We start from the raw sequence: 23,178 nt of genomic DNA, 5'->3' as shown, positions 1-23,178 counted from the left end.
AAAAATGCACCTTAAGCAGAGTTTAAGCAGCAAAACATCACTCTGCAAATAATGTATATATAGTGAGACAATTCATGATTTAAAGTGTTAACTTTCACCAGTTTTTGCATGCACGTTTTAAAAAATGCTGATACTTGAAAGGTTTAAGCACTTAATACACTTAATTCTTAACATTTAATTTTTGCAATATAAATTGAGGAATGTTATTTTTTGAATAAACTTGTCCAATAAATTGGTGTTTTCAAATAGTATCGAAATCGAGCATCGAGTTTTTTTTCAAGTATCGAATTGAGTTTGACATTTTAGTATCGTGACAACCCTAATCCAGAGAGAACCCACGCATGCACAGGGAGAACATGCCCTTGCAGAAAGACCCCGGGCCGGGTATGAACCCAGGACCTTCTTGCTGCAAGGCAACAGCTCTAACCACTGTGCAGCCCTCTGATAATCCTAGTTCAAATTTAATTCAAATTATTTCAGTAATATAAACGGTTGTGGACAAAAAAATGTCATTTCACATTCATGCCTGGACCCTACAGCCCAGCAGGAGCCCAGGAAAAGCCTCAGGAGCATTGTGGGTGTAATGTAAATGTGTCCAGCTCTGTGTTCTTGCTCCGTTCTCTGAGGACTCAGTGCTTTCAAAACATCTTGAGATGCATCAGGTGAATAAAGTAGAGTTAGCTTTATTATGGTCGTATTAATAGTTTTCATTTGTGTGTTTGTCATTCCAGAACCAGCACAGGGTTGTCACAGAACGGAGGAGGTTCTGACTGGCCAGCATAGAGGACACCAGGAGATAAGACTAGAACATTATTGATCCTCCTTGGGGAAGTTGGCTTGCCACATCTGTGGCTTCAGTTAAAAGCAGTGAAAACAGATAAAAAAGTAGATTAAACATAAAGTGTAAATTCCAGAAAATGTGAACATCCAGCTGAAAAAGAATTACACAGGGAAGGGAAGTGGCTTCTTGTGTAAATGAAGGGTTTTGGGTAAATCAGGCGTAGAGAAGGAAGGACAGGAAATCCAGTTTGGACCAGGAACAACCAGAACCTCTACAGATGAAAAAGGACCAGCAGGAACACAAACTTCAACCAGAAGAACCAGAAGTTAGACTGATGTTACGGGAGCGGGAGGAACCAGAACCTCAGAAAACTAAAGAGGAACAAGGGGAACCCAAGATTCAAGGTGACGAGCAGCTTGTACTAAAGCAGGAGACTGGGATCTCCGTGGTGACTCCTGCATATGAGGAGACCTCCCTAGGTGACCCAGAACTGAAGACTGAACAAATCCCCTCCCCTAACCAGGAGCAGGAAGGAAGCAGGAATGAAGACTCAGGATTAAGAAAAGATGAAGAGCTGAGACGAAATCAGAGATTTTTACTAACCAGAGATGATGCAGATGGTCCAGAACTAAAAACAGGCCCGAATGTCACAGGTAGGAAGCTGTCTTCTGGTGGAATGGGTTTCACATTTAACCAGATGAGTGGACTGAGAACTCATTCTCATTTCCAACAAGGATCTGGCCGAGAGCCAGCAGCAGACACGTCGTTAGCCTTACGCCAGAGAACAACAGATGGGATAGAGGGGATTCCTGCGTTCTACTGGAAAAAAGAAAACTTGTGAGATCGAGACACGTTCTGCTGAAGTGCAAAAGAACCAAAATAAGTGTCAGAGTTTATCAACGCGGTCGAGTTCCTGTCAGGAATAATCAATCAATCAATCAAAGATACTTTGTTAATCCCAGAGGAAAATTAGAGTTTCAGTACACGCAATTCAGAATACCTAAAAGCTTTCATCTGATGAATCGTAGCGTAACGGGTTCTCGTTCACATTTAAGGAGTCCTTCTGGATGGACTTTGTTTATGTGGAAATGTCTGACTGCAGCCTCTTAGCTGTCATTCAGTCTGGTTACCATGGCAACGCGTGTGTGATCGGGGAGCAGAGGAGGTTCTGGTAGTTGTAAACTAGAACATGGACCTGAATCGGATCTGTGCGGTTCATCTGTCGCTCCACAGAGGATCCCAAATCCCAGCACAGCTCCAGCCGGATCTGCTGTCAGCGCGCTCCCGGAGACGCGTTTCCTCCAGAGGGGAGCTGGCAGATCCTTCATAATAATACAGAAACGCTCTTTTGTCTAAAGCGTCTCCAGCAGAACCACGAGGAGCTTCACGAGGACAAAATATCACGTAATAAAATTAGATTAAAATAATATTACGTGGTTAAAAAGAGGAAACACGTAAAAATGGGAAGAGTAATAATTGTCGTTACAAAAACATGAAAGCCGTTCTACAAAGTCAGATTCCCGTCGGGTGTTTCAGCACCAGTCATGTGACTCAGCTGTTGTTCCACCATAATATTTATTTCATGAGTAAAATAATGAGTGGATGAGGAACGTGTGTGGATGACTGAGACCTTTGGTGTTGCGGTTCCCCGTTCTACCCAAGCCCCCACAATGCGGGTCAAAAATTGAAGCAAACGTGGAAATGAAATAAACTGCAGTTCCACCCTCATCCACTAGGGGCTGGAGTCAGAAGCGAGCAAATCCTCATTGACTCCCATGTTAAAAATACCAATTTCACAGCAGAAATAAACATGTTTACAGCCTGGTACCAGAACATGTTTTAGGTTTAAATGATCTAGTTTACACTCATGACAACTCTGAGGGGGTGAATGTTTTTCTCACTCTTCTGTTTAAGTGTATTAAAAGCCTAAAATTCTGTATAATTAATGAGCATCAGACCCACGTGACCACAGAGCTAGCTCCGGGGAAAGACCTCAGTAGAGCCTCGGTCTGGCCTGGAAACTGTTCCGGGATTTTGAGGCTCTGTGTTTGTGTATTCTTGTTTGGATATTATTTGTGCAATTGTTGGACAAAATGACTTGCTGTGGCATTAATTGCACTAATAGAGCGTCCAAGGAGTCTCCACTTCATTTATTTCGGTAAGTAAAATAATATTTATGTATTTTAGGTCACTGCCGAGCTGAGCTTAGATGTTAACATGTACTGTTTAACCATGAAATTTAAATGTAATAGGGTAAAACCCAGTGCATTTAACATAATGCTGCACTTTAGAAAATGGGTTGAAATATAACATGTTGGTGGAGCTGGGTTCCCACTATCGGCTTGTGGAGCTCTCGGGAGACCAATGTTTTCCACCCGGTTCTCCCCTCCCCGCAGCTCGGCGCACCTCTGTCTGATCGCGGCTTCTGTCTGCTGCGCGGGCCGACGGCTTGTGGAGGTCTGGGATGGAAACCTTTCCACCCGGTTCTCCCCAGCGGCAGCTCTGCGCATCTCAGATCGCAGCGGCGCTTGTCTGCCGGCTTGTGGAGCTCTCGGAGACCTCTGTGTTCCACCCGGTTTTACCCAGCGGTCAGCCCGGCGTATCTCTGACTCAGAAGCTCTGGTGTTGTGCACAGTTAACTCCGGTTGTAGCTAGGTTGCTACCTCCGTTAGCTTAGCTCTCACCTCTGCGTTAGCTTTGGGTTAGCTTCAGGTTAGCTTGTAGCTAGTTCGACCGGGTGTCATCAGTTGATCCCAGCCTTACAGCCCCACCCTCAGCTCCGCCTCTCTTCCCTTTTGTGGAATTGTCTGGGCTTGACGGAACCTGTGACACGGTCAAAATGGCGGTGGTGGCCACGTCCCATTTTTCTTCCAAAACGTGTTATTGGAGCCTATGGAAACCCATTGTCCTTATATGTATATGTCGCTGGTTCTACCTCTAGATGCTGTTCCGACGCATGGTCTGAACTTTCCGGATGTTTAGGAACGTTTCCACACACAGGTACAACATGAGGAATACCACACGGTGTGTACGTTAGCTCCTACGCACCACATACGCTCAGATCTGTGAGTAAGTACTGTTAATAAATGAGGCCTCTGGTCATTCAGTATATTCAGGTAGTCAGCTGACCTCATTCTTGGAACACATCCTGTTGCTGAACCTAGACGTGACCAGTTGCAGCAAGCCCAGATCATAGCACTGCCACCACAGGCTTGTACAGTAGGCACTAGGCATGATGGGTGCATCACCTCATCTACCTCTCTTCTTACCCTGATGCACCATAACTGTGGAACAGGGTCTATCTGGACTCATCAGACCAGTTTTAATAAAGTGTTGGAGAGTTCTGAACCCAGTTTCTGCATCTCCTTAGGTGTTTGTTTCTGCTTGATGCATGCCAATGACCCTTCTCACACAGACTAACATCTTTTCCATGACCACCAGGTGTGTCTTTCCACCTGGTTGTTTAAGAAATGAGAAGCAGCTCATTGAACTAGTTGGGTTAAATGACTTGTTGCAGCTGAAAGATGATCACTGTAGGATGTAACATGTTTATGCATTTGGGTGCTTCTAAAGCTTGATATACTACCCTACACTTTGACCGATGTGATGTGAATTTCCATATAAATATGGAAATCCAGTCTGATTGGTCTTTGAATGTTTAACCAGAAGATTCAGAATTCTTTGTTTATTCAGGGATTTTAAAACACTTCATATTAATTCAAGAAGAGAGTCAGGTTTATAAAAAGTAAGAAATGTATTTTCTAAACAATTAAAAACATGACAACAAGGACAATTTATGTGATGAATGGATCTGTGTGGATGGAACGTGAGGTGTGATGATGTGTGAATGTGATCTTATCAGAACCTTCGTATCTGAAGAAACTGAGTTCTGAGTGGGAGTGAATTTGGTCTGCATTAAACTAACAAAGTTGGTTCTTATCAAAAACACATTCGACTCAGTCTGTCGAGTCTATGTACCCTGCTCGAATACCCCCGTGGTAGATCCGGAATGTGTTGAGGTCCGGGGATCCCAGAGTAGGGGTGGGCAATATAAACGATATACGGTAGAAACTATATAAAATTGGGTAATGATAGAGTTTTTGGCTATATCGCAATACCGCGACATCGCGATAACACATGACGTCACTAAGATGTGCACCCTGCTGACATCGGGGCAACAGAATGGCAGTGACTGCAAGCGTGGAGTGAACCGGGGAGGAGACCTATATGCCTCAAGTGGCATATAAATGATATACATGAGGATATTTAAAAGCATGTCATTTTGACATATATAAACAGAGGAAAAAATATATCACAGTAGCTCAACAGGTAGAGCGGGTTGTCCAGTAATCGGAAGGTTGCAGGTTCGATCCCGGCTCCGGACAGAGAATTCTGCTGTTGTGTCCTTGGGCAAGACACTTAACCCACGTTGCCTGCTGGTGGTGGTCGGAGGGACCGGTGGCGCCAGTGCTCGGCAGCCTCGCCTCTGTCAGTGCGCCCCAGGGCAGCTGTGGCTACATCGTAGCTCATCCCCACCAGTGTGTGAATGTGTGTGTGAATGGATGAATGATGCACTGTAGTGTAAAGCACTTTGGAGTCCTTACTCTGAGAGGCGCTGTACAAGTGCGGGTCATTTATCATTATCGTTACTGCACATGCTTCAGATTATATCGCAATATAGATTTGAGGCCATATCGCCCAGCCCTACCCCAGAGGTACCGAAGTCCGTAGAAGAAACCGCAGTGCCGACTAGACCGGTCTCGAGATGTCTTCAGGTCACGACAGTTGTTATTTGTGTCTTAGGAATAACTCTTAAGGAGTTCAAGTTGGTTCAGCTTTATTATGAAGGAACCGTTTGCGGTCAGCTGTAGCGTGCAACAGACTTTTGACAGCTTGTCAAAAGGTGCTCTGCGTTAAAGAGGTTTTGCTTCGGATGGCCGGTCCAAAGCTTTCTCAAGAACTCACAAGAACTAGAACTGACTCACGGTGAAGTGAGTCCTATTTTAATAATCATCATATTTATAAATAGATAAAAATGGTTGGATAGCTTGTTTGGAAGTTATTATGAATGGTGGTTGTGAGTGGTTTTGAGTTAATCAGTGCTGTATGGGAGGGGAGGGGGGGTTATTTGGGTATTTTGTTTTTGTTTGTATGTAAAAATTTGGAAAACTTAATAAAAAAACTTGAATAATAAAAAAAAATAAAATCGTCATATTTTTATTTACTAACAAATCAGAATTTGACATGTAAAAATGGTTTTACCAACAAACCTCAGAAAACACGCCTCGCGTCAGATACAGGAGTTCTGATTGGTGGAACAGAAAGCAGTGCATCAGGATATTAGCTTAGCCTTGTCATCATCACGTGTCTGAGTGTGTGAGCTGTCAGTAGATAGTGATTCACTTGTTAAGTCCAAAATTACTGATCATAACATATTAATATTCATTTCAACCTCAGTAATTTAAACACAGATTAATCAAAACATTGTTATTATTCTTCAACCATTGTTGTTCATTCAACCATGTGATTATTTACCCATCCTGTTCATTATATGATTTAATCTTGAAAGTTCATCCGTCTTGTGCTGTGAATAAAAACCAGTCTTAGATAAGAGTGAGCTTGGAGAGACCTTGGTGAAGCAACAGTATCTTTCTTGCAGATTAAAGCACCAGTTAAGACTTACGTCTCCAAATGACCCGATACTGAAGAGGTGAATGAGACGTGAGATGAATGGTGTGTGTGTGAGTGATGTTGTCATCAGAACTCTCGTATCCGGAGAAGCAAGTCTGAGTGGGAAGTGATGTTTTGCTCTTAAGCTATGATCGGAGTTTCATAAACACACGAGACGCCATGTTGTCGCTCCACACATACCCTTCAGGACGAGACCTCCGTACAGATCCAGACTGCCAGGTCCTCTGACCCCCCTTTCGGTACCGGAGCCGATGAAACAGCGTCAGCAGTACGACAGACTAGTCTTTGGATTGTCTCCAGGTAAAAAGCGACAGTTGGTTGACAGCGTCAGATGGACCCAGAGGGTCAGTGAGTTCAGCTTTTATTCTGAAAGGAACCGTTGCTTGGTTGGTAAAATGCAACAGATTTCATCCAGCTTGTTGGTTCTTTGCTTAAAAGGAAGTCCGGGTGGCCGGTCCGATACTTCTCTTAGAATGCGGTGAACTGAACTAAGATGGCGTGGGGACTGGTTTTATTAATCTGGATGTTTTGATTTATAGACGAATCACAGTTGGCAGATTTATAAACACCACAGAGACTATGCCACGCTTCAGAAAGGAAGGTTCTGATTGGATGAGAAAGATAAAATGTGTCATGCTTTTACATTACATGTGATCAGGGTGTCTAGTGCAGCTAAAGTCATATTACTTATTAAACTTACTAATCATACCATTGTCATTTCACAGATTGGTTCACATCTTATTATTGACTAACACTTTGTTTGATTAGCTTTATTAAAGAAAGAGTCCTTTGTCTTCATTCTTCTCTTGGGCTGGAAAGGAGAAACAGTTAAGAAGCAGATGCATGAGACCTTGAGGCCATATCTCATGCAGATTAGTTCTTGCTGAGGAGAGGGGGAAATGACTTCTAGGTGGAAAACAGTCATTTCATTCTGTTACAGTGATTTCCCTGTCACTGAGGGGTTTCTATCAAGACGCAGTGGACTCCCAAAACTGTATATTTCGCCTTGAGTTTGTGGCTCTTGTTCCATCAGCCATGTCTCTGTCAGAGCACTCAGGCATTCTTATATTCCATGAGGAAACTGACGTTTGCCTGTAGATTTTCCACTTATTCTGGAGGGACTGTACATCGGCAAGGATGGTTGAAGGCAGATGCATCCTCCTGTGGCCTTGTCTTTTAAGTCGCACATTCCTAACCCTGAAATTTTATTACCTGAAGTTAAGTTATGGCAGATAATCTCTGGGGAAAAGCAAATCCAGCGTTGATCACTAGGGCTGTCACGGTAACCGCAAAAATGAAATATCGCGATATGAAGAAGCCCACCGCGCTGCATCATGCGCCACCGCGATTACTGAACGTGATTCAACTCAATGATGCATGTTGAGAAGGATGGCTGCACTGGTATCAAAACGAAACGTTACTTCGCTCCTTTGGGAGCACTTTGGTTTTCAGTACGTCAGCTGCTGCGCAGCCAGAGTCCTTGGCCGAGACAGAGCTGCCACCAGCGGCAAAAATAAATAAATAAATGCTCGGAGACCTGCTGAAGTCCCGGACAAGCACTGCTTCTGCAGCCGTCCCGAACAGAGTTTGAGCCGAGCTGGAGCTCACTCGCTACCTGCAGGAGGAATGCATCCACCCTAAAGAAACCCCCCTGACATGGTGGAGCAACAACCGGGAGAGATTCTCTTTGCTTTCACGCAAGTACGTGTGCGTTAGTGCAACGAGCGCACCATCCGAGAGGGTTTTCAGTGTTGCTGGAAATGTTGTCACCCCTCTCAGATCCTCTCTCAAACCGTATATGGTTAACATGCTGGTTTTCCTTGTAGGTAACAAGGACGTGACCGAGCTATAAATCACCGTCATTCGTGTGTGTGAAAGTGAAATGATAGTGCGCCCGGTACATGTAATTATTTATGCTTGATTTTAAACAACTAAACAAAATGGGGACTTGTTTCTTATTTGTTAGATGCTGCAGCCAAATTTGCATTTAAAAGTTTAACCTTCTCCTGAATGTTGTTGTTTTTAAGTTCAGTCGGACTCCGACTGTCGGAGAAACAAGCGTTACTGCGATCTGTGTTGTTACTGCCCTTTGATCTGCATTCAGTAAAGTGTTAGAAAAGAAGGCACGGCAATTTTTAACCTTTTTTAAATGTGTAAACATTATGTTTAGATAGTACTGCAATAAAAAAGGGCTGCAATAATATCGCACACCGCAATATTAAGCCACCCTGAATCACCGCAGGGGGAATTCCTCAACCGCGACAGCCCTATTGATCACACCTGTTCCTGCATTCCAGAGTTGTAGGAGAAACTCCTTGTCGTACTGGAGTGAGTTGGGATGTGCACAGTGAATGTCCCCATGGTGGGATCAGTAAAGTCTGTTCTGTTCTAATCAAGTCAAACCCAAAAACCGCCACTCCTGTCCAACAACTTCCACACACTCACATGCTCTTTGTTGCTCTTGATGCTGCATGTTGTCCTGACCTGCACCACCAGCATCATTAAGAGTTTAATGCTTTCAGAATCATCTTGGATGTGTCGGGTGACTGAAATGCAGCGTAAGCTCTCTTTGTCAAATTAAAAAGCATTTTCTTTTTTCTGTCCAGAACTTCCACAGCGCTGTGTCTGGAAGGAGGTTCTGTCGGACCAGCTGCTCTGTAACGAGGACAGGAACTTCAGTTTGGACCAGAAAAAACGAGAACCTCCACAGATTAAGGAGGAAGGGGAGGAACACTGCATCAGTAGTGATGGACAGCAGCTGGTTTGGAAGCAGGAGACTGAAACCTGTATGGTGACCCCCAATGTTGGGAAAAGTCACCACTGTGAACAAAAACCACACTGGGACCAACTCCTCTTCAAGAACTCTCCAGAAGCTGAGAACCAAGATGAGAAAGAAAGCTGGACTGAAGAACCAAGACCAGACAGAGAAGAAGTCCAAAAACAAAATCCTCAAATCAAAGATCCCAGAGACGATGCAGATGGTCCAAAATTGAGAAGGCCCAACAAAGCTCTGGCAGATGAGAAGCCGGTGTCATGTCAGACATGTGGGAAAAGTTTTAGTCAGAAAGGTAGTTTAAGTTATCACATGAGAACTCACACAGGTGAGAAACCGTACGCGTGTGACATGTGTGGTAAGTGTTTCTTTTATAGCTGCCACTTGACTCAACACATGAGAACTCACACCGGAGAGAAGCCCTTCTCCTGCCACATCTGTGGGAAGAGTTACAATTACAGAAACGTTTTGATTACCCACCTGAGAACTCACACAGGTGAGAAGCCGTATCCATGTACGTTTTGTGGAAAATGTTTCCATCAAAGCGGTTCGCTAACGCATCACATGAGAATTCATACAGGTGAGAAGCCTTTCTCGTGTCTAACCTGTGGGAGAAGCTTTACTTATAAAAATGTTTTGGTTAAACACATTAAAACTCACACAGGTGAGAAGCCTTTCTCGTGTCACACCTGTGGAAAAAGCTTCATTCAGAAAGTGCATCTAAGATCTCACCTGAGAACTCACGAGTGAGACGCGGGAACCTTAACGTGCTCAATTATTACTGATTCTGATGGGTCACTGATTTTAATATGCAGGCTGAACATGAAGATAGTCTCCTACACCGATCTCCTGCATAAGTTTCTGATAGAAAATAGACGGTGAAACTCTAGGATTAGAAAATCCTGACAGATCTACGTCACCCTGTCACTTAACAGTCGTGGAGTCACCCATCTGGACTCATGGCAGGGAAGGCTGAGACAACGACTCACAAGGCATCCATTCCTAATAAAGACCACTGCAGATGTATTAAACATATTTGACCTTTAAAACTCGGTTCAGGGGTTATTCCAGAAAGCGAGTTTAGAACATCGGGACTTTCCTGATAGATCCCTGCTTGACAAAGCACTCCCCATCCCTCCAAGCATGAACGATTTTTAGGTAGATTCAGTCCCCTATAATTCAAGCGGGGCTCATGCGCGTCCGTAGGCAGCCCCGTCAATCGTTGATGGATGAATGAGAGTGGAAGGAAAGGACAGAGCCTCGTTCTTCTTCCAGAGGACTACAAAGATATCAAAACTAAATGAGAGACCACTAGTTGTTTGATTAAAGCTGTGTAGCTGAAGCTATTTAGTTAGAACACTCAGAGTTTACATGTTCCCATGGCAACGCTGGGAGTCTGCTTCAGCTCTGTTTCTCCATGTTTTATTCAAGTTTTCATCGTTTACGTGTCGTTTTCATGTTTGGATCCAGAATCTGGGTGTTCAGACTGGAGGACTGTTTTTGCTGAGCAGCTCCGAGTTTCATGATTAAACTTTTGTGGTGGTCACATGACCCTAAAGTTAATGCAGTAAATCGTCTGTCACAAATATTCAGCTCTCATATGTCACACCAAGGTAAAAACATCACGGATGTCATTTAGAACAAATATTACCGTGTTTGCCGCGTATGACCAGAGTACAAGCTGTTAAAATTAATAGTTGCATCAGTAAAGTGTTTCCTTTTACATTTGTAGTATGTTAGCAGCTGTAAGGTACTTGAAAGCTATTTTAACATATTCACTACGAGAACAGCATGGTAATGATATGGGTCCATCCCAGACAAAAGCTGATATATAATTATACTTTCTTTTATGTTCTATTGACAATTTAAATAAAAGTTACCACTTACAAAGTTACATAAATGGCAAGCCAAGTCAACGCTTTGCTAATCATTTGAAATTTTAAAATCTCTTTGCTGAGTTGAAACAAAGGAGGCCTCCCTTCTCTTCACGAGCGCTGACTCGTGCCATTCCAGCTCGTCTAAAACTGTTAAAGCTGTCATATTGTCTTGGTTGTAAAAGTGAAAGCTTGCGTGCTATTTTTATTGTTGTTTGTCTTTATTTGTGTTCATGCTTGTGGTAACCTGGGTCGGGGATGCTTACGTTAACCGAAAAGCGGCACCACACAGCTACACCAGCTGACGCCATTACACAACCCCACTTCCCCCCAAAACCCTCAGTATGTAGGTGCAGCTTCAAATTGGAAGTAGGCACCGGCACTCGGGTGAGGCTGAGAGATCCCCCCCAGGTGCCATTGTGTGTGCTCATCCCCAAGGTCCTACGTTTGCTTTTGTGTGGAATATCATTGGTAGAGGGGTTTAATGTGCTATTTAAAATTGGGGAGCAGTCCACCACAGGACTGCGGAAATGGTAACTATACCCACACCCCATGACTTACCCACACCCCAAGGCCCTGAGCTGGTTGAAATAATATTTATTTGTTCGATAGGTCAGTGTCTGGGAGTTTTGGTGACTTTTGTTCCAAGGAGCCCTCCTTAACTCATTCACTGCCATTGACGACTAAAGTCTTCTTTTGCATGTTTTTACTGTGTGGGCATCGGAACGAGCCCCCGCACCGTGAGAACAAACTCTCATAATGGTCTTTATATTGGTGTGAGTCAAGATTGTCTCTCAAGACTGCAGTTGGTGCAGAATGCATTTATTTAGTCTGGCCACGCTCCACTGACAGCTCTCGGTTGTGGGGCGGGTTCTGCCGTTGTCTTTCAAATGATCTCCGCATTCCACTGGACAATGAATGTGACATACTCTTGTTTCACTCTGTTGCATCATCCCACCCACCAGGCATATAGAGTGCCCTGATTGGCCCACAAAGCGGATAAAGCTCTGTGATTTGTTCTCTAAGCAGATAGAGCACTATGATTGGCCCACCATTATGGACCAATCACAGCTATTAATGTGTTTGAAACCCCTCTAGAGAGCTGTGATTGGCTAGCCAGAATGCTGGTAGGAGCTGCTGAGGTTCCAGTGGAGCGTTCCTAGAGCAAACTTTGCAAAGCAAGAATTTGGTCTAGTTCACTAGGCTTGAATGCTGCAGCATGTTTGCTAACAGGCACCTGTAGATGTGATGACATCACCCTGTGCTAGCGTCTACACTGGATTCCAGCTGTTTCTATTATTTGTTTTAAGAATCTCATGCTGACATAAATCTTTATATGGGCTGGAACCATCATAACTCTCAGACACACTCCTGCCGTACGATCCACCATTCCTACTGAGGTCGGCTGACCAGCGGCAGTTGGTTCCGAGGGCGAGGCTGAGGTGGCGAGGCGATAGGTCTTTTTCTGTGGCTGCTTTGGAAACTGCCGGCCAACAATATCAGCAGAGTCCCATTCCTGCATTTGATCAAGTTCCAGACCACATAAGACACCCAGGTGAAGTTGGGTTCTCCCCATCCCAGATATCCGCCTGCCCTGTGATGGAACAGAAGTGTTAATGCTAGTTCAGGAGGAACCAAGGCCCCCAGGCCAGGGCCAGGCGCCGCCATATACCCCCACCCTCTTGCCAGCAGCATACAAGCCAGAATCCAATCCCCCAGGCCCAGCCCAGATCCCCATCCAAGGATGACCGCCCCAACACCCCAGAGGGAAGGTGTTAAAATAAAACTTGTTACTGTTTGTTGTGTAAAGGGCCCGACTTTTCTCAAGTGTTAAAAACAACTTTTTGACTGTACTGCCCCTCTTCCTTTCACGTAGTTAGTAGTTTTCCCATGGTGTGATGGAACTGATCAAAGGAGTCCAGTGAGATTGAACTGGGTTCCTTATATAGGAAACATTATTTCTGATTGGCTTAATGAACTGACCTGTATTGGAATGTTTATTATGTGAAGTGCCTTGAGACGACTCTTGTCGTGATTTGGCGCTTTATAAATAAAGTTGAACTGAATTAAAAGTTAAGTGTGACAACAGCATCTCATCACTGGTCTTCTGTTGCAAAAATAACCACAATAAATATTAGATTTCTGTGCAAGTTGAACTTAAAACGAGTTTAGATAAACTAATCACTGATTTATCTGTAGATAAAAGTCATTTTCATGCAGTTTTACTATAAGGTATTTTTAAAAACAAAAATGTATTCAGGTCACATTCTGTTAGCAGCATCAAGCAGTTTAACAGAAGGTTTTCGAAAATGATGATGAGGTGACAGACTTCTGTTTAAAAATGACTCGAGTGTGAAGGCACGAGTTGTCCCCAATGAGAGGCGCCGAGCAGGGGTGGGCATTCGTCTGTAACGATCTGTAGGCGATAATAATATATAGAATGTAAAGGTAATAAATAAAATGTAATGTTACATAAAAATGTGGATTATCAGGATTATTGAGCCTTTAATAATCGATGATGAAACTCGGTACTCTGGTTAATCCAGGGAAACAACACTTTATAATAATCTGACACAGACAAAAATGTAGTTTATAAAATCTATTTATGACTATATTAATGATGAAAGGCTAATGATTATAAATGGTGACACAGTGATGTTAGATGACACCATGAATGAACTGATGAAACCTGGTGTGTTTCTAAGTGACTCAGGAAGGTGTGATGTCTGGTTTATTAAATAATCTGGATGTTTGTTGGGTGTAATTTAACAAGTTATCAGATTAATACCAACCACTCTGACACCGTTGTTTAGTCTACACACCCTGGATCATGGAGCTCTGGAGATCCGGTCTGCAGGTGAAGCCATCTCTCAGGGCGAGTGAGTGGACTTGTGATGGATCTGAAGGTCGTAGACGCCCTCAGCATGGCGACAGGGTGACGTGGTATTTAAGTGCCTTAATAATAACACCACAAAGCTAGGCTAACGGAAGAATCAGGAGGCAGCTGTGCTCATTACCTGCATGTATTCCTGCTCCACAGAAAGCCCTGTGCTCTTGACTCATAAAAAGTTAAAGGCTTTCAAACGTCTTGAGGCCTACGCTACGATTATTTTTGGCTTAAGGAAAGTTGAGGAAATAGAAAGCAGTGATTGTGCATGGGACACCGCCACCTGCAACCTAAACTTGATCGGGTTATAGTTAGTTGGATTATTTACATACTTTATTTCATAGATGTGTTCATTCCTTTTTATATTTATCAGTGTTTCTGCATCTCCAGGAGTTTCTGATGCCTGCTTTGTATCCTGCTTGTTACGCTTTTATTGCTCTGCTCCTATATGCTCCGTGAGCAGATTCCTCTTTTTATTTGTTCCAATGCATATTTGTCTGTTTTGCTCTCTGATCATTTACAAGAACTTGAACATGTTCTTAAACATTTACTTGCTAAAATAAAGGTTGAAAGAAAATCCAGCAGGTGGCGGTAATGACCCTAGATGCTGCTGTAGACGCTTTATTAGCAGCAGCAGAAGAAGAGACGCGCGGCGGATGTAAGCTAACGCCGTTAGCGTTAGCATCGCTGTGTTTGTGCTGGTTGGGAGGCGGTGTTGGGTGTGAGGTGAGTGTGGAGGCTCTGCAGCAACATGTCTTCAGCTCGGGCTCTCAGAGAGTTTATCAGCGAGCGGCTAACTGCTGCTGCTGGAGAAATATTCTCCGAGTTTGAAAGAACCATCGTCCGCTACGAGGAGGAGATCGATCGTCAGCGCAGACTGCTGGAGACGAGCCGGAAACCACGGATCAACCCACACAGAACAGGTATGGTCAAAGGTAGGAGCGAACACCTGGCGCAGACCCGAACCAGAGGTCCTGACCTTCAGAGGACAGTCACGTCACTGGCATGAGAACTTAGGCAGAGCTAGAGTCCTCTAAAGAAACTATGAAAGTGCAGGGTTAGGGTTAACATTGTGTCATATAACTCACGGACCTGTGTGTTGGACAGAATGCAGGAGACAGAGCCAAACGCATAGTTATAGACACTCTCCTGGAAAGTGCAGCCTGCAAGAGACTTTCTGTCCAAACTAGTCCTGGATAAACAACCCCATGATTATTTTGGAGCCGGAGAATCAAGTATTTAAGCCTGGGAATTGTGCATAGAGAATTCCTGGTGGGATCAATATATATTATGGCATAAGAAGCATGAAGTACTACGCTGGGGTAGATTGGTGTGCAGCTATTGCATTTCCAAATAATGAAGATATTTATCTCAACAGGTTGGGTTTCTTAAGTGTTTTTATTAATGACTGAATATTCATGTAAATTCCTAGTAGGAGATATTAATGCTGATGGTCATGCCAAAAATCAACATTTAGGCGAAACTTCCATGAGTTTTGTGACACAAACAAACTGGTGTTTTCTTGTGTGTGTGTGTGTGTGTGTGTGTGTGTGTGTGTGTGTGTGTGTGTGTGTGTGTGTGTGTGCGTGTGTGCGTGTCTTCTCCATCCCCATCCCCAGTGAGTCGTGGAGGATGGCTGCTTATACTGAGCCGGGATTCTCTGGAGGTTTCTTCCTGTTAAAAGGGAGATTTCCTCTCCACTGTCGCTGCATGCTTGCTTAGTATGAGGATTGCTGTAAAGTCACTGACACTAGTCAGTGACTTGATGCAATTTGCTGGGTTCCTTATTAAGGACACATTATTTCTGATTGGCTTAATGAACTGACCTGTATTGGAATGTTTATTATGTGAAGTGCCTTGAGACGACTCTTGTCGTGATTTGGCGCTTTATAAATAAACTTGAATTGAATTGAAAGTACGGTTTTAGTAAGGATTCTACGCTGTGCTTTATAAATGAGACCCCAGGTCATTAAGCCAATCAGAAAAAAAGTTTCCTATATAAGGAACCCAGCAGCACGCACACACACACACACACACACACACACACACACACACACACACACACACACACACACACACACACACACAAATGTACTTACACCAAGTAGGTTTGTGATCTATCAAACATGGAGTACGCACAGCTGCACGCAATCTCCCCTTCATAAATCAGAGAATTAGGGCTGCAGCTATCGAATATTTTTGTAATCGAGTACTCTATCGAATATTTTTTTCGATTAATCGAGTACTCTAATAAATTACCCTTTTGTGTTTGTAAACCATTATATCATATATTGATGAGCCAAGATGGCGTCGAGTATGGCTGCCTCGTCGCGAGCTCCACCAAGTTCCAACAATACACGCTCCATACTGTACATTAATGCCACTGTGTTGCACATACCAACCTCTGTACATTTTATATCTCTTATCTTATTGTTTACTTTATTCATTTGTATACTTAGATTAGCCATTTTTATATTTGACTTGTTTTTACATTACTGTATTTTTGCACAACTCAGTTGCTGTGAAGCTCGCACACAAGAATTTCACTCGCATGTACTGTACCAGTGTACCTGCACATGTGACGTGACAATAAAAGTGATTTGATATCAAATAGCATGTTATAATTATGAAAGACCTCTTAAAATGAGCAAGCAATTGCCAGTTATTCTTCAAGTTTTATTCAAAATTAGTTTGCATAACTTCAGCACTTCAACTTTACTTCACAGTAAACAAATGCCTGTGCAAAAAATAAGTAAACAACCTGAGCCGATTTTCCCCTCATGCGAGAATCTGCTCGCCTGCAAGCCAGACAAAAACTAGGAGGATAACGCTGCGAGCGGCTGCGGCCCAAACAGAACCAGAACCGCTCACGGCGCAAACAGCTCGCCGACTGTTTCCCTATTAACACACGTCCGTTTTAATTTCTACACTTTTTTTTCTCACACTAACAAGGATTGCCAAAAGCATGTTTGCTGTGGTTATGTCAAATTATACTGATCACAAAACATTTATTTACTTTCTTTCGTTTTCCTCCGACACTCATAAATACCCGTGTCCTGCTGCAGAAACCCCGAGGGACAACAGACATCAATAACACAATAGAAAGTCCGACATATTGTGTAAAAACTGCTATTTTTTAGCACATTTTAAGTCCGACGTGTTGCTACCAGACGTAAGGTGTGAGCTGAAACTGAGCGCTACAAACGAAAAAGTCGCAGTGTCCGCAGAATATATAGAAATACAGGCTAAAAAGCATCATCTTGTAGAGGCTCTGAGTCCGCTTGCAGAAGTGACATTTACAGGTGCTGCAGCACGGAGGATGTGGTGTTGTGGTAGGTTAAATCCATTTTACTGTATTTATACTGGACTACGTTTTCCGTCTTACGACGTGAAAAATGGTCCCACAACTTTGACTTTTTCTGTCTTTTTCGCACTCCACCGGGGTCCACGTTGTTAAGAGAAAGTTAAGTTACATTCGCTACTCGCGTGTGCATTCAGTGCAGTGGGCATGTGCGTCACTTATTTCGGTCCGGGTGAAACATGACCCCGGGCGATTGCAAAGCCACGAATTAATTAAATATGAATTAAACGAATCCTCGAGGCAGAGAATTTGACTCGAGGATTTTTTGTACTCGAATTATTCGAGGTACTCGAGGAATCGTTTCAGCTCTACAGAGAATGTTTCTCAGCTGCTTTTTAGTCACATCCCGCCCTCACCACGCCCACTTACTGCCATAAATGGTCAATGCAAAGTGCCTTGTGGACCTCATGAATATACATAAGCCGGCTGTTGCAGCATTTCGATCACAACAGCAGATCAAGGAAGCACTATTTCACGAGCAGAAGATGAGGTACCTGTGGGTGAGGAGGAGAAATGAAAGGAAGTGCTTTTGCAAAACAAATAAGAGAAAATCCACGGAGTGGCACAGCGTTGCTGAAGCCGTCAATGCTGACTTCTTCAGAGAGATCTGTGGTGGATATAAAAAAATGGTCCAATCGGGATTCGATCTCAGACTCCCGGGTGAAAGTCACACACACTAACCAGTCACCCAAACGGAGATGTCCCCTGTACAAGTAGCCAGGGCGCATGATCAATCAGGTCACAGTGACAGGACACACACTGTCCCAGACGCATGATGTTCTGTCTCAATCTGTCCCCCTGCTGATATTCTGCATTCTGTATTCTGCGCTTCAGGCTGTGTGTGTGTGTGTGTGCGGGGGGGGGGGGGGGGGGGTCTTGTTCTGTGTGAACAGGAAGCGGTCCAAGTGATAATGCTGCAGGATTTCATAATTGTATCTTCTCAGCAGCAGCACTGCAGGTGCTCTCCACGTCCAGCATGTGCGTAAGCCAGGTCCTTAGTCAACTTAAAGTTGACACATTTTCCACTAAGTTTTCTTTCATGAATCCCAAAGTTAGTGTGGAAAGTTGCTTACGCACAGGGTCCAAAATTAACACTCGCCAAATGCGAGTAAATTGCTCCATTTGGCGAGTAAATGTTTGAGCTCTACCTGCCATTTGGCGAGTAAATGTTTGAGCTCTACCTGCCATTTGGCGAGTAAATGTTTGCACCAAATGAGTTATGTTCATCAGTCATCTTCCATAGATTTTTGATACTCCTCCCGCCTGCATGCAACGTACGCAAAACGTGAACGCCGCATCCAACGTCATTTCCACCTATCCCATTCAATCATTTTATCAAGTTAGCAGTTAGCTTCGTGTTAAAACTAGCGGTGAAATGTGGCGGTTTTTAACTGGAGTCAGCCAGCCTTCCAAAAGAAAACTTGTCGAACTGGAAGAAAAACCACCAGGACCAGTGGCAACCAGAAGATTTTGTGAAAAGTGGCGAACTGGAGATGGCGGAGTAGTGAGACAATGGCTACATCATGATGGCCACGTAGCGTTGCTGCCTTTCACAGACAACTGTCCCTCGGCATTCTTCAAATATCCAAAAAATGCCCGTACTTCCGACTTTGTCTTCTTTGAGGGATAATAAATGTTCCGAGTGCTGCCGTCTCCTCCTGCTAGGGCTGCTCAATTAATCGAATTTTAATCACGATTACGATCTGAGTTTTGAACGATTATAAATATCATAACAAGCCGATTATTTGCTCCTCCCGCTTGCGCTGCCCTAAGTTGCAAATGAAGCGCTCCTCCACAGTGTTGCCAACTTGGTGACTTTGACGCTATTTCTAGCAGCTTCTCAGACCCCCTTCCTGACTTTTTAAATCCTAAAAGTACCTAGCGAACACCTCAGAAACATCTCTGGTAACCCTTAGCTACTTTCTGGATAACTGTCGTCGACGTTTCCTGCAGGTTAGCTAAACACTCCGCCTGCGCTCCGGACCGTTCTTCAGGACATTAGGAAAGGGAATGATGTAGTGATGTGTCGGTCGCTAAAGAAACGGCTCTCGGAGCCGGCTCCCTGTTGGATTAACCAGAGTGAGTGACACACACACCGCACCTGCGGGCTCCTGAGCCGCTAAAAACAGCTAAATGTGCGCGTGCAGCGTGCTAAACACACGTGCAGCTTGCCCGATTGCTGTGAGACCGGGGTGGGGGGGTGGGGGGTGCAGCTGTGGTCGGGACAATTATTACATTAACTGATGGGCCTGTAAATAAATAGTTTATAAATAAGGTAGAAATAAGTTCCTCACGCTGATAACTAACCTCTCTGAGGACACAGTGCTACAGCACCTTGACACGACTCAATAAATGTTATGTAACATTTTGTGAACATCAATTTATTTGCATTTATTTGTTATAAATGCCACTGTATAATTCTTGCTGTCAGTATTTGCCAGATATTGGTATTTGGGTCTGTACTGGTTAGACTTAAATGAGTTAAACCAAGGTCTACAGCCCTTGGGTCATAAACTATGAGCTGTAAGTATATTGTTCTTTTTATACTGGGAATCAGGAGTTATTTTAGTGATCATCTTGATTCTTATTTTTGTCCTGATTGTGCCCTGAGCAATTTTATGACTGAATAAAAACAAATAAAATCAACATAAATTGAAAAATCGTCTTAAATAATCGTGATCTCAATTTCAGTCACAATAATCGTGATTATTATTTTTGCCATAATCGAGCAGCCCTACCTCCTGCCATTATTTCAGCTTTAGCTGAAAGAAAGTTTTGGTCGTAAACAACAAAGTGCGCATGTGCCGCCGGCAACTTCAGCAGATGATACGGTGGCTGGTAAGGGTCACCGCGCCTACACCGCAGCCACGGTAATCCACCGAGATAATATATATATATATTTTAAAACAAGACGGTTATTATTATTGTCAACTTTTTTACCGGGGTTTACCGCTACACCGGTTACCGTGACAACCCTGACACACTTTCAGATCTTCTCATGGTGCAGCTGTGTTCTCCAGAGATCAAGGACTAGGACCCAAATGAGGCTTTGGCACAAAGACGGTGTCAGAAGCAGGAGGCCAGACTTCATGGACAGAGAAAACAAGGAGTCTGACTAGATTTCAATGAAAGAGTTCATAAAAACATCTCTAAAAATAAATAAATAAATGGTAAAAATGACAAAACAGTTGTTTTCCTTATTAATTGATGTTTTAATTATTTTGTCTCTCTGTTTGGAATCAACATAATATAGAATAACATGCTTTAGGTAGATCTAAATCATTTAGAGTTTTGGCCGGTAGATTTCCATCATCTACCAGCCAACTTGGCCGGTGAGTAAACAATTTAATTTCGGACCCTGCTTACGCAGTTTTCCGACCCCATTTTGTGCGTAAGCTAGCTTGATAAATGAGGCCCCTGACCTGTACTGGAATGTTTTCACCTCTTGGTGAAGGGTTATGCATTCTCCACGTCTCTTTAATGTCTAAGTCCATCATAAAGAGGTTGAATGTTTTGGATGCTGCATCTTAGGAAGGTGACCCTACTGCAGCGGGTTCATATGAATTTAACATTTTATTCCAAGTAGTATTTGATGGAATCTGTGTGGGTCAGTTAGAATTAAAAATATGGGCGTTTAATTGTTAATCTGGTGGTGCAGAGTTGGCCAGAACATCTTCAGATGCATCAGGTGACCAACCTGAAGTGTGCTTTCTTAGTCATGATAATAAGCCTTTTCTTTTGTTTTTGTATTCAGAAATGCCACAGTGCTGTGGTAGGAACGAGGAGGAGCCTCAGAGAGACCAGCAAGTCTGTGACCAGGACAGGAAATCCAGTTTGGACCAGGAGGAACCAGAACCTTTGCAGATTAAAGCCGAAGAGGAGGAGCACTGCATCACACAGGATGAAGAGCGGTTCGTAACGCAGCAGGAGTTCATTGCCTTTATGGTGACTCCTACTTCTGATCAAAGAGAACCAGAACCAAGTAGGGAGACACTCTTGTGTCGGAACTATCCCGAAACTGGATACCGAGATCAGACTGGGGGCGGGAATGAAGACCATGGACCACGTAGAGATGAAGAGCCGAGACAAAACCAGAGATGCCCACAAACCAAAGGTCACAGAGATGAAGGATGGTATCCACGCTTCACACAATGTACGTTGTCTCAGGACATCCAGTGTGACCCAAGTGAGAAGCCCTATTCTTGTCAAATGTGTGACAAAAGTTTCAGCAAACGTTGTTCGTTGTTGTTGCACATGAAGACCCACACAGGTCAGAAGGTGCACTCCTGTCAGTACTGTGGTAGAAGCTTCTCCTTAAGCCACCATCTGATCTATCACCTCAGAACTCACACAGGTGAGAAGCCCTTCACCTGTCAGACGTGTGGAAAAAGCTTCAGTCAGAAAAACACTTAAGTAAACCACGTAAGGATTCACACGGGTGAGAAGCCATACCCGTGCGAGACCTGTGGAAAACACTTCAGACAGAAAAGTGCTCTAAATGTTCACACGAGGACCCAACACGCGTGAGAAGTTGTGGTGCACAGGCCAGCCATGCCAGTGCTTCCTTATGGGAAGCAAAGGGCCGGGTAACGCTCCCATTCAGCATGTTCTCTCTGCAGCACTACCTCACCTCTCAGCAGGCTAACGGAAACGTGGTGAAGCCCCAAAAAAATGTGTAAGACTAACAAGTTCCAGTTTTTAAGTACCCTTTATCTCATGTGTGTGACCATATATGTACATGTTTGTTCCTTGTGCTGAAGACTCACCCACAGTTGTGGGTCTGGAACACGATATTTCAGTTCCAAGTCCCGTTGCAGCTGGTTGTAACGCTGCCTTGCCCTACCACATCGTTGTGATGTGCACCCAGCCCCACGTGTTCGCTGTGCTTAATAAAAATGAGCCGCGCAGAGGAGAACTTTGGAGTTGAGCAGAGACACGACTGTGTCCTGTTTAACGTCTCCATTGCTCTCTCCCCTTTGCAAAGCTGAAAAGACAAAACTCGTTCCTGTGTGATTATTACGTTAGGCAGGAAAACCCCAACAGAAATGAATCATGCTAACTAGGCTTGGTGGTATTACAGCCGGTGTTTAAAAAAAGCAGCGGTGTCAGCTGCGCCTTGGGGGGTTCCAGGACTCAGCAGGGCGCCATATCAAATCCAGTTCATTTACCATTTTACCATCAGGTCCTGTACAGTCATGGAGAAACCTGCACGTAGGAGACAAGGATTTAAAATATAAACGTTTATGAACGTGATGTCATTGCATGACTGAGAGCAAAATGGTAGCTTGCGCACCAGCTGACTTGGTGTCTAAAAAGAACACAACTTCTGCAGTTTGGGAGTATTTCAGGTTCAAAGCTAACTTAAAAGGAGAGCCGTGAACACTGCTGAGGTCGTTTGTGCTAATGTGACAGTGTGAGTGAGCGTCCTGTCACAATGTCCCGATTGATCTGGCGCCCTGGTTTTGGCTGACTGGTTAGAGCGTATGACTCACCCGGGAGTCTGGGGATCGAATCCCGCCCGGGCCCTCGTTTATCCACCTTGCCACACTAAGAAAGATGAACACCAATGACGAATGCCCCATTGGAACAGCAGAGGAGCGAGCCGTAGCTGAAATAGCAGCCTTCTGTCTGCAGTCTGTTATTAAAAGAGATGACAACGTGCTTTCTGGTGGGAAACGAGCTGCCAGCCTTCCCCAGATGTCACAACTAGTCCCAAAGTTACCGGGTGTCTGCCTCAAACTCGTTAAGGCGGGTTCCCAGCAGTCGGCTGGTTTTTCAGGCGAACAATCTTTTTATAAGCTGCATTTTTTA

At 43.9% G+C, this 23,178-nt stretch overlaps 1 protein-coding gene across 1 annotated transcript; it reads left to right on the top strand.

Annotated features, from left to right (window-relative positions):
- Window positions 1-836: 836 nt before the first annotated feature.
- Window positions 837-22,365, top strand: LOC107372362 (uncharacterized). The gene is made up of 13 exons (XM_070553882.1): window positions 837-1,434; window positions 9,079-9,991; window positions 10,061-10,123; window positions 10,181-10,268; window positions 11,769-11,859; window positions 12,483-12,684; window positions 12,728-12,891; window positions 13,825-13,836; window positions 13,933-13,998; window positions 14,160-14,316; window positions 14,380-14,461; window positions 14,737-14,941; window positions 21,122-22,365. Exons 1-13 carry the CDS (start codon window positions 1,059-1,061, stop codon window positions 21,778-21,780), a joined length of 3,078 nt encoding a protein of 1,025 aa, XP_070409983.1. The 5' UTR covers window positions 837-1,058; the 3' UTR covers window positions 21,781-22,365.
- The last annotated feature ends 813 nt before the right edge of the window (window positions 22,366-23,178 follow it).

Source organism: Nothobranchius furzeri, chromosome 8 (genome assembly GCF_043380555.1).
Source record: "Nothobranchius furzeri strain GRZ-AD chromosome 8, NfurGRZ-RIMD1, whole genome shotgun sequence".
Taxonomy (NCBI): domain Eukaryota; kingdom Metazoa; phylum Chordata; class Actinopteri; order Cyprinodontiformes; family Nothobranchiidae; genus Nothobranchius; species Nothobranchius furzeri.
This window is presented reverse-complemented; position numbering and strand designations above follow the sequence as displayed.